The 21,460-nt window shown below is 35.4% G+C and overlaps 1 protein-coding gene across 1 annotated transcript; it reads right to left on the bottom strand.

Moving 5' to 3' along the window:
- Nucleotides 1–2,846: 2,846 nt before the first annotated feature.
- LOC110029200 (uncharacterized oxidoreductase At1g06690, chloroplastic) lies at nt 2,847–20,094 on the bottom strand. The gene is made up of 10 exons (XM_020731384.1): nt 19,534–20,094; nt 18,216–18,307; nt 18,082–18,119; nt 17,538–17,699; nt 17,431–17,453; nt 17,284–17,355; nt 17,004–17,171; nt 3,694–3,776; nt 3,553–3,615; nt 2,847–3,190 (listed from the first exon to the last, which is right to left on the bottom strand). The coding sequence occupies exons 1-10, from the start codon at nt 19,742–19,744 to the stop codon at nt 3,005–3,007; spliced, it is 1,098 nt and encodes a 365-aa protein (XP_020587043.1). The 5' UTR covers nt 19,745–20,094; the 3' UTR covers nt 2,847–3,004.
- Nucleotides 20,095–21,460: the final 1,366 nt, after the last annotated feature.

Genomic DNA, 21,460 nt, shown 5'->3' with positions numbered 1-21,460 from the left:
TTTAAACTTTACATTTTTACATTTATATCACCTAAATCTGTCATACCACATAAAAACATCACCATTTTAACTCTTAATATTTGAAATTACACCTTTCATAAATCTAAAATGGGTTTTAATTAATTAACCATTAAGACTCTATTGTGTTTCTCAAATAAAACTTAGGGTAAGAAATTAAATTTTAAGGGTGAATTAAAATCTAACTAATTGAAGTATTTTAAAATTTATGAAAACTTATTAAAAAATTGATTCAAATTAGTCAAAAATTAATTTGTTTTTTTTATTTTTTTTTATTTGTAATGAAAATAAAAGATAGGGTTGTTGATTTTTACATTACAATTCACAAAATTGATTTCTTGAATGTGACAATATCATTGGAATTCAAGTGCAACATCGTGCATTTTAAACCTGAAATTACTTCGATCGTCCCCAAAGTAATTCAAATGACATTTGTTTGCAAAATGAATTGTATGAGTGTTTTCATTTTTTTTCTTTTTTTTTTTTGTTTGTATTCACCAACTTATCAATATATATATATATATATATATATATATATATATTTATATTTATTATATGTCACCGTCGTATAATTCTCATTTCTAAGTAAATCTCCATCTTGGATCATAGAAATGATTTGAAGGGGAGATGAATCAGAAAAGACGGGATATACGACAAAAATAGACAAAATTTTTTTATAAAAAAATATGGAGAGCTTATGTATAAGATAATCCTCGTGCGATAAATCGAGCGAATACGCCCGAATAAAATCAGATCAAAATACCTCAAAACACGATATTCACGAAGGAAATCCCTACATGAGTCACTCGTTACCAAAGAACAAACAAGAATGTTTTTGTTATGGGGTCAATAGTCCTCTTAAAGGAACTTATCCCTTTGATTAATTATATCTTAAGGGATGTCCAATAATACACTCAATAGAAGAAAACTTGTTTACATTATAATGATCGATGAATAGGTCACCAAAATAATGATTATTTCATAGGAACATCTCAATGCTTTCAAAGCTCTCGCTATGTCACAGGCGGAGAGTGAGTCTCTCACATCCCAAATGGGTAGCGACTCATCGACATATGTGACCTACAAAATATCCAAGTTGACTTATAGAATTCACATTATGCTTCCATGGTATAATCGAGCCATAAGGGTAGACGGTGAATCACCGTATCTCAAATAGGCGACGACCTATCCACAATGGTGACCTACGAGATGACACCAATGAAGGCATAAAAAGACGAAATGGCTCAAAAGGGCTCAACAAATGAGAGGTAGAGTGATCCTAGTTGGGTAGAGATAGTCTGGTTAGGATACGACAGATCTGTCATCCCAAGTTGTTAGGACTCTAAGTCTACTTGGTTGTGAAGGTAATTGACCCAACACAACTGGTGATTCCTTGTTAGTAATCTGTGAATTGCATTATACAAGTTATACTAAATTTGTGTGAAATTACCAAATGAGATTTTTCTCTAAAATTTTAAACAAATAAAATAATCGCTTTTTAAGCGCATGAAGATCTTCAACCCCACATAGATTGTTATTTCTCTAGTGCATACAAGAGATCAAGGAGTTCATGCATGCCAATGACCACTAGACACTTGGGGAACTTGATCACCGGTAGTAAAATCGATAATGATGTCAAAAGTGTCCGATCGGCAAAAAGGCATAAGAAACAACCGACAACGACGTCGCAGATATTCGACCGGTAATAAGGGCCTAGAGATGATTTGCTACACATCAACGACAAGCTCCGTGAGGGGTGCATAACTCCAAGACTTTCCCCTATGAGGCGAGCAACTCAAAGACTCCCTTCCGGGACAAGCAAATCCAAGACTTCCCTCTGAGGCGAACAACTCTAAGACTCCCCTCTGAGGCGAGCAGCGAGAAATTCAAAGGCTTCTCTCCGGGGCGAGTAGTTCCAAGACTCCCCTTCAGGGCGAGCAACTTCAAAACCCCCCTACGGGATGAGCAACTCCAAGACTCCCTTCCAAGGCGAGAAAAACTAAGATTCCTCTCAAGGGCGAGCAACTCCAAGACTCTCCTTTGGGGTGCAACTCCAAGACTCCACTAGGAGCAAGCAACTCCAAGACTCTTCCTCCGATGACAAACTTTCCTCCGACGATCGACTCCCCTTTGATGGCTGAATCTTCCTATGACGACATATTTTTCCTTTGACCAGCCATCAAAACCTGACAACTTTCCCTCGACAGAAAGAACTCCAGAATGATAAACTCAACAGATGACTACAAAGATATCAGAACCAAGCGCGAAAAACACCTAGCAAGGAGTATCATTAGTAATTTATATATTCACGATTTATTTGATTTATAAATTTTCTTATTCTTATTGCAGTTGTCCCTATCAAGGACCAATAAAATAAGGAAAATATGTATACTAAAAAATGATGTACACGAATCATGAGAAAATTTGACTGTCTAAAATAAAAGGATTAGAATGTCATTTGCTCTTATCTTTAAAACGAGGCTAAATATATAATTTTTATGTTTTTTGCCCCTCCTATCTTCTATAGATTTAAGGATTTTGGGGGGACTTTTTTTAGCTCCCCTCACTCGTAATGAACGGTTTTATGGAATAAAATTGATTGGAGAGCCCGGGAACACCCCATTTTTCTCCCACCGGGGGAGGCTTCATCTTCTCCTTCTCTCTCTCTCATTTCTCTCATCTCTATCGATCATCTTTTCTCAGTCCAACACTCCATTCCTTGGGGACGATCCACCAGACAGATTTAAATTCAACAGATACTAATATGTTATAAGTGTAAATATCAAACTTTGAGCGTTAGATTACCCAAAAACATAAGAATTGCTTGGTATGAATGTAAATTTATCATAAATCATTATGAAAGCTGTTGGCAGTGAAAACACCGACTCAGCTACCAAAAACTAATGTTGAAATATAGTATTTTCAAGCATAGCTTAGAAAGCTAATAGCAATCATAAACAAACAGTAATCATAAAAAATTATGAAGCTAAAATTTTTCCACAGGGAAGCCTACAACTGGTTGTGTTTCAGCTGCGAGTGAACGGAGTTCCTCAATCTCCTGATCTTTGAGCTTCCACCCAAGAGCGCCTGCAAACTCTGCAGCTTGCTCTGAATTTTTGGCTCCTGGAATGGGTACCACATTCTCCTGACAAATCAACCAATTTAGAACCACCTGCAATCAATAAATAAACAATCACCTGCAAATTTCATCATGAATTCTTTTTATAGATTGTAAAGATGGCGCCCTTCTCTTCGTAAAGAAAAGGAATATTCTTATTACTTATCATGTAATTCCTATGTATTAAACATCTAGCACCTAAAATTTACTTTTTTTACGTTTATACCAAGCAAGTATTTCATACCACATCAAAAATATCACTAAATTAACTTTGGAAAGGTGAAATACGCCATTTTATGGTTAGGTATATATATGTACAAATTGAAGCTTAGGTGTTAGATAAGTAAATAAATATGAATTGAGTGGCATGTATGTAAATCTTCCAACAAATAAAAGCCTGGAACAAAAGATAGAACCTGTGTGGACGTTTTTCCGTAGTTCTGTCCAATCTTGTTAATTCTGTTCAGAAGAGGTTGCAGCTGCGTAAAGAATAATAAGCTTCAGCATGAATGGTGTTAACTGATGTCAAGAAGGCATAGAAGAGAAATGGATATTGCCTTTGTGAGGAACTCAGGAGTGTAAATGCGGCCCCGAGGACCAGTTGGGGGTTTCTCTGGTGTGTACTTCCCTGTCAGGGCTCCTGAACATAATGAAGAAGTTTTCAGAACTCCTGAATGAATTTATTAACTTTAATTGCTTAAATGCACATCCACAGGATTTGAGAATTTGTGTAAAAGAGGATTGTAATTTTTTGAATTGGGAAGTTGAAAAAACAAATGTTGTCTTCTGTTGCATGTTGTGCCCTCAAAAAATTCGATGATCAGGGCCTCCCTCAAGAAGAAATAAAATGAGCGAAAGATGAGAGAATTTATCGTGAGGCTTCAATTCAAATTTTTAGAAGGCAAATAAAGCAGTGGACAAGAAACTACCCAAAGATTTCACCGTCATTTTGCGATGACTTTAAGATCAAAAATTCAAAATTTCCCATGGGAACAAGCCCCTATAATTAATTACCCTTCCCCATAATAGGAGAGTATTTCTGATCAAAGCTACTCATTAAGCGCTAAAGAATTAGTCTTAGCATATAGTAGCAACGAATTTATGATTTGAAATTATTTTCATTATTAGCTTAGAGGGAATGGTGAGGGAAATAATGATGAATCCGATCAAGATCTTGGTTTTGTCATCCAAGGATGTCATGATTCTGGATGTACCTAGTCAAACGAGACAGTCGGCCCAGCTTTCACAAAATAATCCTTGTTAGCAGTCATGAGTTGTCTAGTCAAAGGGAAACTTGTAAACCTGGGATGAATGCTCGTCTAAGGGGACAACTTTAAGTCACCTAAGCTTATAGAAGGTTACGTGCCCTATTAGGTATACCCTATAATATATAACTCAAATAAGAAAACTATTAGGAAACATACATGCTACAACTCTGATTGCAAAATAATAGAGCATACTGCTAAATCACCTGATGGAATATACTAATCAAATCACCTAATAGTGTCTACTGGCCAAACTACCAAATGGAGTCCATTGGTCAAATCATTTGATAGCATTAATTGACTAGACCAACCGGTTAGAGGGCTTTATTCATAACCACTTCTTTATAGAGTCGTTGAGTCAAACCATGTAGATAAATGACCACATCCTTACTAACATGAGTTCATTTTGAGTGTAAATTTAGTAGTATAATTGATTAGTTTAGATTTCTTTGATTTCCGAATAGACCCCACGTATTAACATGCACAATAAATATACATACTCATGAATTTGATATCTTTGAACTTTATTAGCTCCGTCCTACCTATAGAGAATCAAGTTCAAAAATTATATTAATTGAAATTCAAATAAGCTTCAAAAATTTAATCTTTAAAGTAAACCCTTTCGGTTGAGATTTACATTCAAGACAGTCATTATCGAGGATTTTAAAAGTATTTATAATTATAATTTTAGTTGTGCATTATCATTTGAATATTAATAGAGCATTTTCCCTATCAACTCTATTCATTTTAAAGAGGATGATTAAACTGGCTAAATGAAGATTTAATCTCGCTAACTCCAGTCCTATGAAAATAGGAACAGTTTAGCCAAGATAGGACTTATAATTGTCCTATAGACAAAGTGGGCCACTCGAGAGTGTGCATTATTCAATAATTTTTAAAGCTCTTTTAGAAAGAAGAAAAAATTATCAATACTTGAAGGTTTTACACGCTTCTTAAGGTATATTATATTTTAAGTGATTTATTTTTTCCCTGTGTAGCATTCTCAGATCATATATATAAGTATTCATCACACCAGTTGAAACATATGCGAGCATATTATTTTTTTAGTTTGGGCTGACTTTTAGAGGATATTATTATTATTTGCACGGATGTGTCATCATCAAAATATGTGCAAAGATTTTATTTTAAACATTCAATTACAATTACTTGTGTTACGAATCTAAAGGTGATTAAAACGTCTTATTGTATATTCAAAAAAATATATTTATTCATTATGCTCAACCCTCAAATCATTGTAAATGTGTTATTTCGATTATTGTAATTCACTTGAAATAATATATGTTATATTTTGAATATTTATTTAGGCGAGCTATTAAATAACTACAAGCTTTATTCGAGCTCACTAATAAGTCATCTAACCCCGCTGTGAGTCACGTGCAGGTTTAATTTGTGCTCAACTTCATTCTTTTGAGTAATTTATATAATAGTTTTCAGACTCAATTTTGTTTTTAACTTTAGTTTAAGAATTCCATTTAATTTTATATTAGTTAAAACAATTTGCAATTCAACTATTTTTTATAAGTGATGTTCACACAAAATTTTGCCAGCCTCTCGGCATCATCCTCACTTAGGGGGGTTTTACCATCACACATTGTGAGACATCACGACAAAAATATTTTTTAATCCACCACACCTAACAACATGAGTCTAGACCTTCATTACTTGCAAAGAAGTAAAAGAGGATTTCTCCATTGCATTGGAACAACTTGCATGTCTACTCAAAGCAATTTTTTTTCTACCAAATTGGGATAATCAGAATGGATACTTAATTTGCATTTTATAATTTTATTAACATTTTTTTATTGTTCATTTTTATCACTTGTTTGGGTCCTATCAGTCTGAATTTCAATAGTCTCCCGGCATTATACTCGCTTGGGGGTTACCTCGAGAGCTATGTCCTACCACAAAACCTAACAAGGTGAACTAACAAAATACGCAAAGGTCTTCAATACCTTAAAAAAACAAAACAGGATTTCCTTACCACGTTAGAATAATGTGAATGGGTAACTAAAGCAAGTTTTCCAGCCGAATTGGAAGGAGCTGAACATGTGCTTAACAAGCTATGAGTTTCCATGATACACCATTTGCGGAGCTTGCAGATGCCACAAAAGCAAAGGCTCCCATGCCAGCTCACTTTGAAGATCTTGATTCCTTCGTTAGTTTTTCAGACGTTACGGCTACAAAACATATTGAAGAGAAGCTTAAAACCTCTGTTGTGCGCTTTAAATTTTATATTTATCTTGGAATTGGGCATGTTTTAATGAACGATACTCACAAGGGGAAAAAAAGGAAAGAGGAGAAAAAACCAATTTCTTGAAATTCGTGCCGGATCGCCACTCCATCATTAACACTTCACGTCATATATAAGGCTTACACAAAGATGTTAAGTACTTGTTCTCGTTATTCCAACAAGTCAGGAAAATTTGCCTGCTGTAAGTATCCTTTCCCATTGTTCCAATGAGGAAGAGAAATGCTATGCAAAATCCAACTACGCCAACCTTGTGCGAACCATTGGCCTTGAGCCATTTAACTAAGCATCAAAATTCTTGACTGCATCTGGCTAGTCCAACTTGCCCCTCAAATGCTGAGCCTCACCAACTTCAGGAGCAACTTCTCCACTGTATTTGTCTAGAATTAGAGCTTTGTAACCAGGAACCAAAATATCAATCTTCTAAGCATGATTTTCTTTTAGCTTGACATCAATTCTGCACGACTCCTGCACCGCCACTACACCTGGTGCATTTTCTTTCTCAACTATTATTCTGTGTAGTCTGATGTGGGCTCCGAAAATTCACGACCGCCTTCAAGACAGTTCTCTGCATTTTTTTTATTTTTTGTTTTGAGAGAGAGCCTTGGATTATATTGTAGATAGGACTCTGCTGAGAGATTTCGCCTTCATTTAGGGAAGACTTTTTTATCTGGGGTTCAAGGTTTCCCATATGTGCAAGCCCCTATGGTTAATTATATTTCTCGGTAACAGAAGAACACTTTAGATTAAGGCTAGTTATTAATAATTGAATATTCCACATATAATAGCAACAAACTTAGGATTTAAGTTGTAGAATTTATCACTTAAAGCTTAAAGCGGATGATGGAAGAATAAAGAAGAAACCAAATCAAGATCCCATAGTTCCGCCATCCTTGGTCGTCGTGATCCCTGATCTACTTAGTTAGAGGAGGTAGTCAACCCAACCTGACATAAGAATTTTTCTCAGCAACCATGAGTTTGGTCGTCTAAGTTATCTCTGTAGATCTGGGATAAATATTTCTCTAACGGGACAAATTTAAGTCGATATTAGCTAACATAACACTTTGTGTAAATCAATTAACCCTTATGATTCACATCTTAAAGAGCCAAAAACGTTAGAGAACAAATGAGCTGTGGCTGTGATCGTAATATAATGATGTTATTTATTGACAACCATTCGATCAGAAAACTCTGATCGTAACTGCTATTTTGTGGTCTCATTTAATTGTAGAACCACACAGACAGAGGACTCAGGTCATGTATTTAGTGACATGTAATTATTTTGATTGTGAATATATTGATTCATTTGATATAAAATTCGCACATTGTGAGCTGAAGTCAATCAAAAGTTTGTCACCTTCGACAAACTGTTGCAAAGGGCATATGAAATTTGCTTAAAACTTTTAAGTGATTGAACTTTAACTTGAATATTTGGTTATTTACATTGAAAATCTTAATTTAAAAGATTGACCATTATGATTGAAAACTTCGATCAACACGACCATCATCGGAGAATTGAATATTTTAAAACTTTTATATTTGAAGGGGACAATTAATTTGATATTTTCAAGTATAAATCCTGTCAACTCCTGTCATTTTAAAGAGGAGGATCGAACTATGTGATTTGGACTTGTAAATTCTTATTTTAGGATTTGGACATTTAGTAGGGCTTACTAGACTCGTCAACTCCAGTCCATACGAAGAGGAGGATCAAACTAGTGGGGTGAAGCTTAGAACTCTATCCTATAACTAAGGCGACTCGATTAGCCCGCGCAACAGTCTCAAACTTAATACTTAAACATTTAATATTTTGGTTGGAGCACATGCGAACTTTTAAATTTCATATATTTGAGTTATTTCAGTTGGAACAATTGATATCTTAAGACACTTTATATGATTTAAAGCATGAATTGAATTAAAGATTGTTTTAAATGACATTTTTAAGAATTGAAATTACATAAATTGGTTTCAGCTGAATATATATACACTAATACATATATATTCACTTTGATCATTTGAAAACCGTCTTCTATTTGCCAGCACATGTATTGTAAATTTGGTGGCGGGAATTCAAAATCAAACTTAGTTCCTCAATTTGGGGTATTTGAATTTCAATTTAAGCTTAGTTTTATGAATTTGAGCACTACAATTTTAAATTAGGCTAAGCCCCAAATATATTAAGTTATTTTGAAAGTAAAAATATTTAATATTTAGGTCAATTCAAATAATTCAAACTTAAGAATTTAGATTTAAAAATTCCAAATTTTTGGATTAATTGTAAACCACAAACTCTTAATTTTGAAAGCTCAAATTTGGGTTAATTTAACCATCGATACTTAAATTTAAAAATTCTTAATGACTTTGATTTTAAACTTTATAACTTCAAGTTTGTAAAGCCTAAAAATTGATATTATCTTTAAAAGTTCTAAAAGCCTAAACTTTTGAATATTTTTAAGCCTAAAGAGCCTAAAAATTCAAAATCACAAAAGTTTCAACTTATTTTAAAATTCAAATGATTCATTTTATAAGTTTGACAATCTAAGGATAAAGTGGTTTACAAGTCCAAATCACTCCAAAATCTTGCAACTTCCCGACGTTAACCTTGATTTGGGGGCATGGGAGAATGTCAACATTCTTATCTATCTTAAAAGACGAGCTAGTCAATGTCGTGAGGCGATGTGTCCAGGGAGCTATTGAGAATCCTTAAAACAACTTTCAATGTCAAAGAGGGATAGAATCAAAGGATTTGAGAAAGCTGAAACAATAAATTTAAACCAGAAGCATAATAAAAAAGCAACCAGAAAAGAACACAAATTTTACGTGAAAAAAACCGAGAACGGGAAAAAACCACGGTGCCACATCACCACAAATTTTACTATGAATTTCAGAGTGTTTTAAAAAAAATTCACACAAGTTTTTTCTCTACACTTACATGAAGAAACTTACAGTACACTACTTCACACTCTTCCTACTGATTCGACGCAAAAAAAAAAAAACACATAAAAAAACACTAGAATCCTTCTCACCAACACTTCTCACATTCAATAGGATTATGTTGATAAAAAAACAGGAAGAGTTACGCTCTAAGCCCACACATATGCTACTAATTTGAAGCAAAAGAGTTACACTCAAAGAATTCTCACTCTTCCTACTGATTCGATGCAAAAAAACACATTGAAAAACACTAGAATCCTTCTCACCAACACTTCTCACCTTCACTAGGATTTTGTTGATGAAAATTCACTAGGATTTTGTTGATGATTTTGTTGATGAAAAAGCATGAAGTGTTACGCTCCCAGCCCGCACATATGCTACCTGAAATCGTGACATAACTAACATTTTTCGTGAAAAATGATCCAGTGCCTAGGCGCTCGGATTTTGGCGCCTGGGCGCCTAATTATCTGGAAATAGGTCCCCTAACACCAGAAGTGGGTATACAGGCCGAAAGAGGAGTCAGATGATAACAAACGTTGCAAGACAAGACTTGTTATGAGTGGATTATGCAGAGATCTTCTCCCTAGTGGTGAAGATGACGATTGTCAACGTTTTCCTGAGTCTGGTAGCAATGGAGTGGATTATACAGAGATCTTCTACCCAGTGGTGATGATGGAGATCATCAGAGTTGTTATGAGCCTGGTAGTAGTAAAAGATTTACATCTGGAGCAGATAAAATTAGAGACAGTTTTCTTACATGGAGAACTGGAAGAGGAGTTGTACATTGTGCAACCACAAAGTTATAAGGTTCCAGGTAAAGAAGGCTTGGTTTGCAGATTGAAGAAGTGTCTTTATGACTTCGTAGGCCTTGAGATAGTGATAAATAAGATTTGACATGTTTATGTCAGAAAATGGGTATTTGAAGTGTCAGGTAAATCATTGATGCTTCATCAAACACTTTGATAACTAATATTAGAGCGGGGTTTGATTTGAATGGGAGCAATGGCCGAAGAAGCAAAGTTCAAGGTGGAAAAGTTCATTGGGACAAACTTCACTTTCTGGAAGAGGTAGGTGGAGGATTTGTTGTATCAGAAAAATTTTACTTGCAAGCACAATGAATTATAAAGAAGTCTGAGCCTATGCTTATGGAGGAATTGACAGTGTTGGATCAAACATCATTGAGTTTGTTCAGGTTAACACTTTCCTCATCTGTGGTGTTTAACATTGTGAATGAGAAAATTACGGTAGAACTTATGGCAGTATTGGCCAAGATGTACAAAATCTTCTACTTTTAATAATATTTTTCTAATGAACAAATTATTCACATGAAGATGGTGGAAGACATTTCAATGACAGAGCATCTCAATAACTTTTACACTGCGATGAGCCAATTGTGTTTTGTGGGGATCAAGTTCGATTATAAGGTCAAATCACTGATCATATTATTTTCTTTGCTAGAAAACTGGGATGGTTTGATAACGACGGTGAAAAATTCATTAGGGACTTCGAAGTTGAACTTCAATGATATCGTGAGTTTGATGTTGAATGAAGAAGTTCGCAGAAAAACAACAAATAATGAATCTTCAGGTTCTGCGTTGAATGCTGATAACAGAGGAAAGAATACGAGCAGGAATAAAGACAACGACAAATCCAATTCTAAGAAAGTACAACCCAAGTCAAACTGAGGAGAATGTTGGAAGTGCGGCAACAAGAGATATTTCAAGAAGGACAACAAAACTCCAATGAAAGCTGGTGGTGGAGGGCAGGATAATAGTTTATCTACTAAGATGACTCCCAGATGTTATCTGTAACCAGTACTAAATCTTAGATAGTGGATTCAGATGACACTTTTCATGCTTGTCCTAATAAAGAGATATTTAAAAACTATACTTAGAGAGATTTAAGAAAGATTTATTTGGGAAATAATAAGGTCTGTAGTATATAGCAGGAAAGGTGAAGTTGATATTAAGTGCTTGGGCCCCAATAGCAAGACCTCGGAAGGCTCGGTTGGGGCAAGAGGTGATCGAGCCGGGCTCGGTTTCGTGCAACAAAGACAGAGCAGAAAGGGAGATGGCATTTTTGAAGGTCTTTGTACACTGCGCTCCCTCGTTGCTTTTCCTGCTCGCGGGCAACTCTCGATTTGGCAAACAGGAGGCCAAGGCTTCTGATCATGCAAAGTATAGCAGGGAGGATAGGAGCAGCGCGGAAAAAGAAGAAAGATGGGAGTTTCAGGTCTCTGTACTCCACCGATCCCGTCATTGCTTTCCCGCTTAGCGATAATCTCGACTTTATCGCAAATGATCCGGCTGGAGCGAGGGAAGAGGGATTTTCTGTAGCGATTCACAAACGGAAGAGGATTCCTTTCGTGGGCAGCGATGCCGTCGCCACTTTTTCCCTGGTAGCCCTAAGCGCTACTGTATCGCAAGGGTGAGAGCAGCTCAGGCGCGGGTTACCATCAGGGGATAGGGAGTTTCGGTCCTCTATACGCCGTGATGCCTTTGTTGCTTTCCCGGTACGCTCTGGTCACGACTGTACCGTGATGCCTTCGGGTAGAAAATGAAGTCGAATGGAGAAAGCAGTGCTGCAGAGAAGATCTTGGGACCATGGAGCGGCTTCAGTTGCGTATGATTCAAACGAAGAGGATAATACAAACAGTGAAGCCGTGGAGAAAGAGGCGAGCCTTTACCTTTTTCCTTCGATCCCTCTGTAGAAAGTAGAAGGCCATCCGGGATTCATTCGGTGTCATGAGCAGAAGTGGAGGGGGAACGGTTATAAAGTATAACTTGCTTGAGTCATAATTTTAATTGATTTTATTTCATTTCTCATTATCTCTTTTTTTTAAAAAAATTCGAGTCCCACATTTTATTTTGTCGATTAAGCTTGATGATGAGCTTCTCAAAAATTTGAGTGTAATTTTTTTTTCCCGTATATAACACCTCGAAGTTATATCTATAGCAATAGCCTCTGAAACAGGAAAAACTTTTTCATACAAAGTCCAAACGCTGCTTTGCGTCTTATAGACTTCAATAAACTTTTGCAATGATCATATGTTTGAGCTCATTTAAAAAATGACGAAAATGACGTTTATTATGGCGTTTATTGCAAAACAATCAAATAATGTCACAATAGCACCACAACACCATCGGTACCGTGGTTTCATTTCAACAACCCAAAAATAACTTGAATAACACCATAATAACACCGGTGATCAGCACCACTAACACCATCGGAGAACCACACAAATAACACTACGGTAACACCACAATAATCCCCACAAAATAACTCCAATAACACTACAATAACATTACAATAACACTCATGGACCACACAAATAACGCCGATGTGTTAATGGGGTATTATTAGGATGATATTAGCGTCTCTTTGTCATTTTTTAGGTAGGTCTAGTCAGATACACGTGACAAGATTTTATTAGAGTTTAGACGTACAATTATTTCCGGACTCCACATGAAATTTTTTTTTTCTATAACAACACTCTTACGCTCTCTTTGTAGCCCCCAACACTACTCTCGAAAGAAAATTTTGATAGAATTATTATTGTTGCACCATGGTGCTACACCAACTATTTTGTTTTAGGGATGTGTTCGGTATCGCTCATATACCATATGAGGGACAGATGCTGGAGCGAAATGTAGCGAGCCAGTGGAGCGAAGCGGAAGAATCTGTCCAATCAAAAAACAACGCCCCACAGTACAATACATGAGTAATTTTTTTATAATTCTAAGAAGATATTTTGTAATTCTCCGAAGACATAGACATATTTATCGAATCTCGTTAAATCATTGTGTTTTTATTGTGAATTTGTATCGATTTCCTGCTTTTACTAATTTATAAGACGGTATCAGAGAGGCTTTTAGGACAGAAACTTCGGAGCAGGCACGAAGAAGATTTAGCAGAGGAGACCGGCGGCTAGGGCTTCGGAGTTCGACGAATTGCTGCAGTTCGGCGACGAAGCCAAGGGTTAGACGGTTTGACGCAGGAAGAGCAGACAAATCGCGACCCGACGTACGACACCCCCCTTCTTCTGCGACCAGGAAACGAGAGAGATTCCTGCAGCTATGAACAGTTCGCGAGCAGAAGATCGAACGACAGTTGACGTGTGGCTTCAGCGATTCGCAGAGGACGAGGCTACGCGCGACCGAGTGTTCTTCCAGCAGGCGTCGACGCGGCTTCTTCCGCAACGCAGAGGGATTGGCAGTATCGCCACCAGGCGGCTTCGTCAAGGCAGAGGTCGCAAAGGGGATTCGGTGTTTCAAGAAGAGGAGTTCGCGAATATCACAAAGCGTCGCAGAGGCCACCTCGGGCTCTTCTTCGCAACCGAGCGACTAAAGATTCGGGAAGGAGAGGTTTTTTTTGTGTTCTCAATCCGATTACCTTCGCATTTTACAAAGACAGAAAATCTCTGGTTTAGTGATTTGGCTTTGGCGCGAGACAGGATTAGGTCGTGGTAGGAGTAATTGCAGTAAACTTAAAGGTGCAAAATTAGAAGTGATTAAGTTTGACGAAATTGATAACTTCAGATTATGACAAATAAGGGTAAAAAATTTTTTTTACGCAACAGAAAATCTTAAAGGCTTTGCGGGCAACGAAATCAGATACCATGAAAGATAAATATTAGAAAAAATTGCAACAACGAGCAACATCAACCATACGTTTTTGTCTGCAGATGAGTTCATGTATCACGTGATAAATTTAAAATCTCCATGAATGAAGATCGAGCATTAATTTTATTGTGTTCATTGTCTTCTTCTTATGAACACTTGACGACTCTTCTGACATATGAGATAGAAACAATCAAAGTTGATGAGATTACTGCAACATTATTGGCTCACAGCCGGCGGAAGCAGAATGCAGAAAAAATTTCTTATGGTGATAGTTCATATGTTAAGAGTAATCGAGATCGTGGAAGGAAGAAAAAGAAATAGAATTCTGGAAGGCGACATTTCATATCAAAGTCTAAAAACAAAAAGACGATTCATTATTACAAGTGCAAGGAACTGTATTACATGAAGAGAGATTGTCCAAAGCTTAAAAAGCAGACTGGGGAGAAACGTGATACATCATCAAAGCCTGTAAATGTGGTGCAGTGACAATTCAGATTGCAGTGATGGTGATATGCTTTCAGTTCCATCAACTCAGTTCACGGATGCAATAATTTTTTATTCAGAATTCTCTTATCAGATAACATCTAACAAGGAGTGGTTTACTTCATACATGTTAACTAATTCTGGCTCAGTCTATTTAGGTGATGATATATGCTGCAATATTGTTAGTATTGGTGAAGTCAGAATTAAGATGTATGATGACACTGTAAGAACATTATGTGATGTCCGACATATTCCAAATCTGAAGAAGAATTTGATTTCTATTGATACTTTACATAGAAATGGTTTTATTCATAAGACAGATGAGGATAGTGAACCCATCAGAATTATTAAAGGTGCACTAATTATGATGAAAGGAAAGTTAATTGCAGGTAATATCTACAAACTGTTAAAAAGTATAGTTGTAGGTGAAGTTCATTCTGTTAAGTCAGATGATGATAATACAAAGTTACGACATATGCGTCTGGGTCATCTTAGTGAGCGTGAAATGACTAAATTACATAGAAGAAACTTGTTGCATGGTGTTAAAAGCTGCAAACTCGATTTTTGTAAGTTCTATATTTTTGAAAAACAGAATAAAGTCAGTTTTATGACTGGAAAACACAAAACTGAAGGAATTCTTGATTATGTGCATTATGATGTATAAGGCCCTATCAAAGAATCATTATTGAGAGGATCTCTGTATTATGTTACATTTATTGATGATTTCTCCAGGAAAGTTTGGGTGTATTTATTGAAACAAAAATCTGAAGTATTCTCCAAATTCAAGCTGTAGAAAGCAGAGGTGGAGAACCAAACCGACATAAAGATCAAATATTTGAGGTCTGCTAATGCACAGAGCACATAGATTCGCACTTTCAGAAATTTTGTGAGAAACATGAGATTCAGAGACATTTTTCAGTGCACAAGACACCACAACAGAATAATGTTGCAGAAAGGATGAACAAATTCTTAATTAAAAGGGCAAGATGCTTGAGATTGAATGCATGACTTCCTAAAAGTTTCTGGGCAGAGGCTTTGAATATGACATGCTATATTTTCAATAGATCACCTCAAACATCATTATGTGACAAGGTTGTAGAAGAGGTATGGACAGGTAATCCAATTAATTTCGATTATTTACGAAATTTTGGTTGTCATGCTTATGTGCATGTACCTGGAGATGAAAGATCAAAATTTGATGCAAAATTCAATTTGATGCAAAATATCAAAATTTGATGCAAAATTCAAAAAATGCATCTTTCTGAGCTACAAAAAGGATGTGAAATGATACAAGTTTTGGGATCTGATTGCAAAGAAGATGGTGATCAGTTGTGGGATACGTGGATTCAGACTATGCAGATGATTTGAATGACAAAAGATCTGCAACTGGGTATGTGTTTACTCTTGGTAGATGACCTATATGTTGGAAATCAACAATTCAATCTATTGTGAAATTATCTACAACTAAAGCTGAGTACATGGCAGTAGCTGAAGCTGCTAAAGAAGCTTTATGGCTTATTGTGCTAGTAAAGGAACTGATGTTGAGCAAAGTGGAGTTCAGTTGCATTGTGATAGTCAGTGCTATTTATCTGGCTAAGAACCAGATGTACCATACGAAAAACAAACATATTGATGCCAGGTATCATAAGATCAGAGAATTGATTGCTTCTGGTGAGATATTGTTGCATAAGGTTCATACCGATGAAAATGCAGTTGATATGTTGACTAAGTCAGTTACTATCAACAAGTTCTTGAATTGCTTGGAAACATCGTAGTGCATGTAAGAAACTTCGTGATGTATTTCTCTTAAGGGACTGAATATTCACCAAGGTGGAGATTTGTTAGGTATGACTCATATACCATATGAGGGACATATACTGGAGGGGAACAGAGCGAGCCAATCGAGCGGAGTGGAAGAATCTGTCCAATCGGGGGAGTTTCGTTACGTGGGTTGGGAGTGCGAGGGCAACGCCCCGCGGTACGGTACATGGGTAATTTTATAATTACACATTGTACTCTAAGGTTATATATAGATGTCCTGTTTGTAACTCTATGAAGATATTTTATATTCTGTATTTCTTTTCTGAATTGAAGGAAAGTCGCTGCTCTGCTCTCAAGGACGTAAGCATCTTTGCCGAACCTCGTTAAATCTTCGTGTTCTTCTCCTGGATTTGTGTCGATTTCATGCTTTTCTTCGCCCTAATTTCTCAACAGGGTGCAAATTGAACATTTATTATGAAAAATATCATATATAATGATATATATATATAATAATGCATGTACAACTACCATACCTTGAGCAATAGGAGAATAAGCAATCAAAGTTACACCCAGTTCATCACAAGCAGCCTTCACCCCATTCTTCTCTGGAATCCTGTATATAAGACTGTAGTTCACTTGATTAGAAGCCAGTGGAATTCCACGAATCCTTAGCCGATTGTAGGCTTCTCTGAGCCTTTTTTCTGTAACCAAAAAAAAAAGAAAAAGAAAAAGACAAATAACTATAATCTCCAAATTTGGGAGCAAAATATAGAATAAAAAGACATCATTTAAAAACCTTGCCACTACTATTACCACTGTAATTTGAGACACCAACAGCCTTCACCAAACCCATTTCAACAGCATCTCCAAGGCCATCAATGTAACCTGCAATGATTTAGATGTAGCAGTTCATCTTTGACAAAGGACTGACTTTATCATGTCTGAAAATGTTTAAAATACCTTCATTTCCCCATATTCCAGGCCTGAAAATTAAAATAAATTAAGTTAGCCACACCAGTTTAAGGCAATTTTATGAGATTTGCATAAATTAAGCTCATGATGCAGACCAATGCAGCTGATAGAGATCAACTGATGAAAGACCAAGCCGAGACAAGGAGGCTTTAAGAGCAGAAATGATGCTGCCGCGGCCTAATCTCCAAGGTAATGCTGCAAATTTTGTGGCAATGGTTACATCAACTGGACCAGCTTTTTGCCTCTCTTTGATGAACCTGAAGGAAAAAAAAAGGGAGAAATTTACATACTTACCATACATTCTTATGTATTTACATATCTAACTCCTAAAGTTTGGTATTTACATTTATAAGACTTTGGTATTATAAACCTTTGTATGAAAAGGTGCATTCAGTTTTAAAAGTTAAAAATATTGATATTTTTTATGTGATGTTAAGCATTTGAGTGGTGCGCAAGTAAATATCAAAGTTTAAGCGTTAGATCTGAAAATATATAAGAAATGTGTGGTAAATATATAAATCTCAATGTGAAAGGAATGGATAAAAAGAAATTTCATGAAATAATTTTTATAAGCAATGTCTTGTAGGTTTTTAGTCCTGTTTATGGCTTCTAAATTCCCCCTATCTGAAGTTCAAATACCTTCCAATCAGTGTTTCTGAGTTAACAGCTCCCATGAACTGCTAAAAACAAATAATCATTATTCATTTCTCTGTTGAATCTGAACAAAAAAAAAAGAAAGAAAGTAGAATCATACAGCCAAGAAGTATACAAACCCCAGCACCATAGACTTCAGCTGTGTCAAAGAAGTTTATTCCACCATCAATACTTGCATTGAAAGCTGCCTTGGCTGCCTTAAGCTTTCTATCTGGTGTCACAAATAGAGAAGGAGAATGTGCTCAAGAAGACTGAAAGCCTTAATTAAGTTTTCAAAAGCCAAGGGAATGAAAGTTGAAAGCAACAGATGCAAATCATTGTGGATGGTTTAAAACATTCTTATAATATCATATTGTTATATTTTACAAAGTTTGACAATTTTGGTTTATCAAATTCTCATCAATGAGGACATCTATTGATTTCAATTGAAACCAATTTTTTACCTCTGTGAATTCAATAATGAAGAATGCTACAATTGAAGATTCAACACGAGTCCAATATAGGAAGTCCAAGCCTTGGCTCAAGAGTAAGCCCATTTGCTTGGAAAGTTTCTAAAGTGAGAAAGAAGAAGTAGAACAATAAAAGGAAAGGATCTTAAAAGAGTTCTCTTGTGTTGCAGTCTTGTATTCTTATCAGTGGTGTGAGAAATTATGTTTTTTAAATATTTAGTCTTGTAATCATTTTTTAGTTTTGATGTGTCCCCAATAGTTTAATGTTCTTCAACACTCACTAAATCCACACTTAGAATGAGAATTTTCAAAATTTTTCTGAGTCCATAAGAATCAAAAGAGTTTGGGTGGATATCCATATTGATTTGGACACAATAAACAAGAAAAAATTTTAATTTAAACGTGTATTTATTTGGGGAGTGAAGCATTAATCTTTAATGATTTGGCCAAAATAAGTGCTCTGATAAAATCTTAAAGGATGAAAGCTATTAAGCTATAGATAATTACCATTCACTAACAACTTTTTGATTCTGACACAGCCATGCATAGAACTTGCCAATTAATTTGTAAGGAAAAGATTGAAATCAAAGTTGGTGCAAAGAACAAACTATACATTTAAGCATCAGATAAAATTAAACAGAAAAAATTGAAATTGTCGATATTATAATAACACACAAATAAAAACAACAAGAATTATTATAAGAAATAGAACAACTAGATCGACCAAGGTTGTTTCTTATCAATCTTACATAAAATTTATAATTATGCAGAATTTACTTTACAAGGATGAACAAAAACAAAAAACATCTAATAAAAAATTGAATTTTGCGGATTGATAGGGAAATCATAAACGTTCAACAAAGCATTCAGAAATGCATATAAAAGTAAAATTATAACAACATATAGAACTCTAATCAATCCCCAAAAAAAACGAAGCTTTCCAGCATAATACTGAAGAGTTAACCTCATTAAAACAGATAAGAATTACCATTCCATTGAAAATCATTCCAGTAAGTGGTATCACCCCATGACCAAGCACCAACACCCAACTTAGTGACCCTCAAATCCGACCCTCCAAGCTTCACCTTCTCCTCCTCTACCGGGAAGACCGAAACATTCTCGGAAACCACAGCCTTAACTGAAAAAGCCTTCCTTCGATGAAGAAGACTGAAAGCCGCACCATTAGCCTGAAGAGCCATGGAAGCTTCCTTGTTGAGGAAAAACAGCGAACACTTGAGATGCAGTCGAAAAGTTGGAAAATATTATGGCTTTCTTCTAGACTGATATAAAGCAGCCCAACTCAGCTTGTAGGAGTAAGATATGAGGACAGAACTTGCAGGAAAGAAGAGTTTGCAATGTCCAGAGTTTTCTGCAAAAATTTCAATTTTTTTTGCAGTACAGATCCCAGGTTTTACTAAATTCTAAGGAGAAATAGAAGCGTTGATGAAAGAGGCTTCTACGTGCTTTGTTCTAAGTTCATGAAAGAGATAAGGTAGGTGTTCCAGCTTCACACGTGGACGGAGGGGGCACCATAAAGCGAAGAGGCAGGAAAGAGTCTTAGGAGCATGCATTGGGACTATTTGTATAATATTGTTATATATTATTGTATAATATGTATATAATATATGTATAAGATTATATGATATTATTGTATGTATCCAGATTTCGCATGTAATAATTTTTCACATTTTAGAGAGAATTTTACTTTATTTGTCCGTCATCAACATCGCTTCCATCAAAATATTTTCGGTATTGTTTATCAAGTGAAAATTTTGCGAACAAATTCAGCTTGTTTGATCTGTTTTTCTATTTGATAATTTTGATTTTGTTAATGGGAAGAAATGTTTTTGTTGAATTAGAAAAATAATGAAGACAAATCAAAATATAGAAAATCATAATTTATAGGGGGATTTACACACATTCCACCAAATTCTAATGTATTTATATATTTAATGTATACTTGTACACCACTTAAATCTCTAATACCATATCTAAAAAAATCATCAATATTATTTTTTTAGTGAAATATATCTTTTCACGCATATATTTTGATGTAATTATGACATTAAAATATTCTGTATGTAAATATCAAAGTTTAGGAATTAAATATATAACTATGTAAATATTGTGCGGCCTGTATGTAAATTCCCAAAATTTATAGGTTATCTGGTGGCAATTTGTCCTTTCACTATATTCAAACTCTTTCAATGTGTGAAATTCAGTAGCCATAGTATGGCTCTTCATCAATTGTATCGTTTCTTGACATATCATTTGATCAATCAATGGAAGGACAAAATTACCCTCAATGATGGGGACAATTTGATCTAGTATAAATCTTAAAAGTAGCATAAATCCTCCATTAATCATATATTTTGCTAATGCACTTAAGCTTAAATGTTGTTTCATTATCATCGAATAGCATAGTTTATATTATTTAGCTTGTTTATTTGTGCAAAGATCCATTACCGCTTATTACTGTCCATGCAAGCTTTAATTTAATAATAATAATAGCATGCACGACATCCTTTCTTATTCATTGATTTCAATGGGATTTTGAAGGCCTAACTTCAATGTCTACTTATTTCATGCAGCATTAGCACCTGCTCTCTAATACACATTTTTGTATATGCCATTACCTGTTATATCCTCACTAACTTCTTGAACAAATACATTGCATAATTGGTTTTATGAAGATTCATTGTTTTTGGGGGCTTTAAGAAGCTCGCCTTACTGCTCTTTGAGTTATGTGATTATTTTTGAGCCCCAAGGATTTAAGCATTTATTTACATATATCTTGTTATTTCTTATAGGTGCAAGAATTAATATATATATATATATATATATATATATGGCCGGAGGGTATTAGCAAGCCCCGGCCATTTCTAAATGTGTTAAATATTCGAGTTCCGTACTCT

This window comes from Phalaenopsis equestris, unplaced genomic scaffold (assembly GCF_001263595.1).
Source record: "Phalaenopsis equestris unplaced genomic scaffold, ASM126359v1 Scaffold000002, whole genome shotgun sequence".
Lineage (NCBI taxonomy): Eukaryota > Viridiplantae > Streptophyta > Magnoliopsida > Asparagales > Orchidaceae > Phalaenopsis > Phalaenopsis equestris.
This window is presented reverse-complemented; position numbering and strand designations above follow the sequence as displayed.

What these genes read in the sequence shown, in the direction of transcription:
- LOC110029200 (XM_020731384.1), bottom strand. Translation starts at nt 19,744, where the DNA reads ATGGCTCTTCAGGCTAATGGTGCGGCTTTCAGTCTTCTTCATCGAAGG. An exon ending in GAATGATTTTCAATGGAATG is followed by an intron (nt 18,308 to 19,533) that starts GTAATTCTTATC and finishes TTGTGACACCAG; the next exon opens with ATAGAAAGCTTAAGGCAGCC. An exon ending in CTCCTGAGTTCCTCACAAAG is followed by an intron (nt 3,616 to 3,693) that starts GCAATATCCATT and finishes TTCTTTACGCAG; the next exon opens with CTGCAACCTCTTCTGAACAG.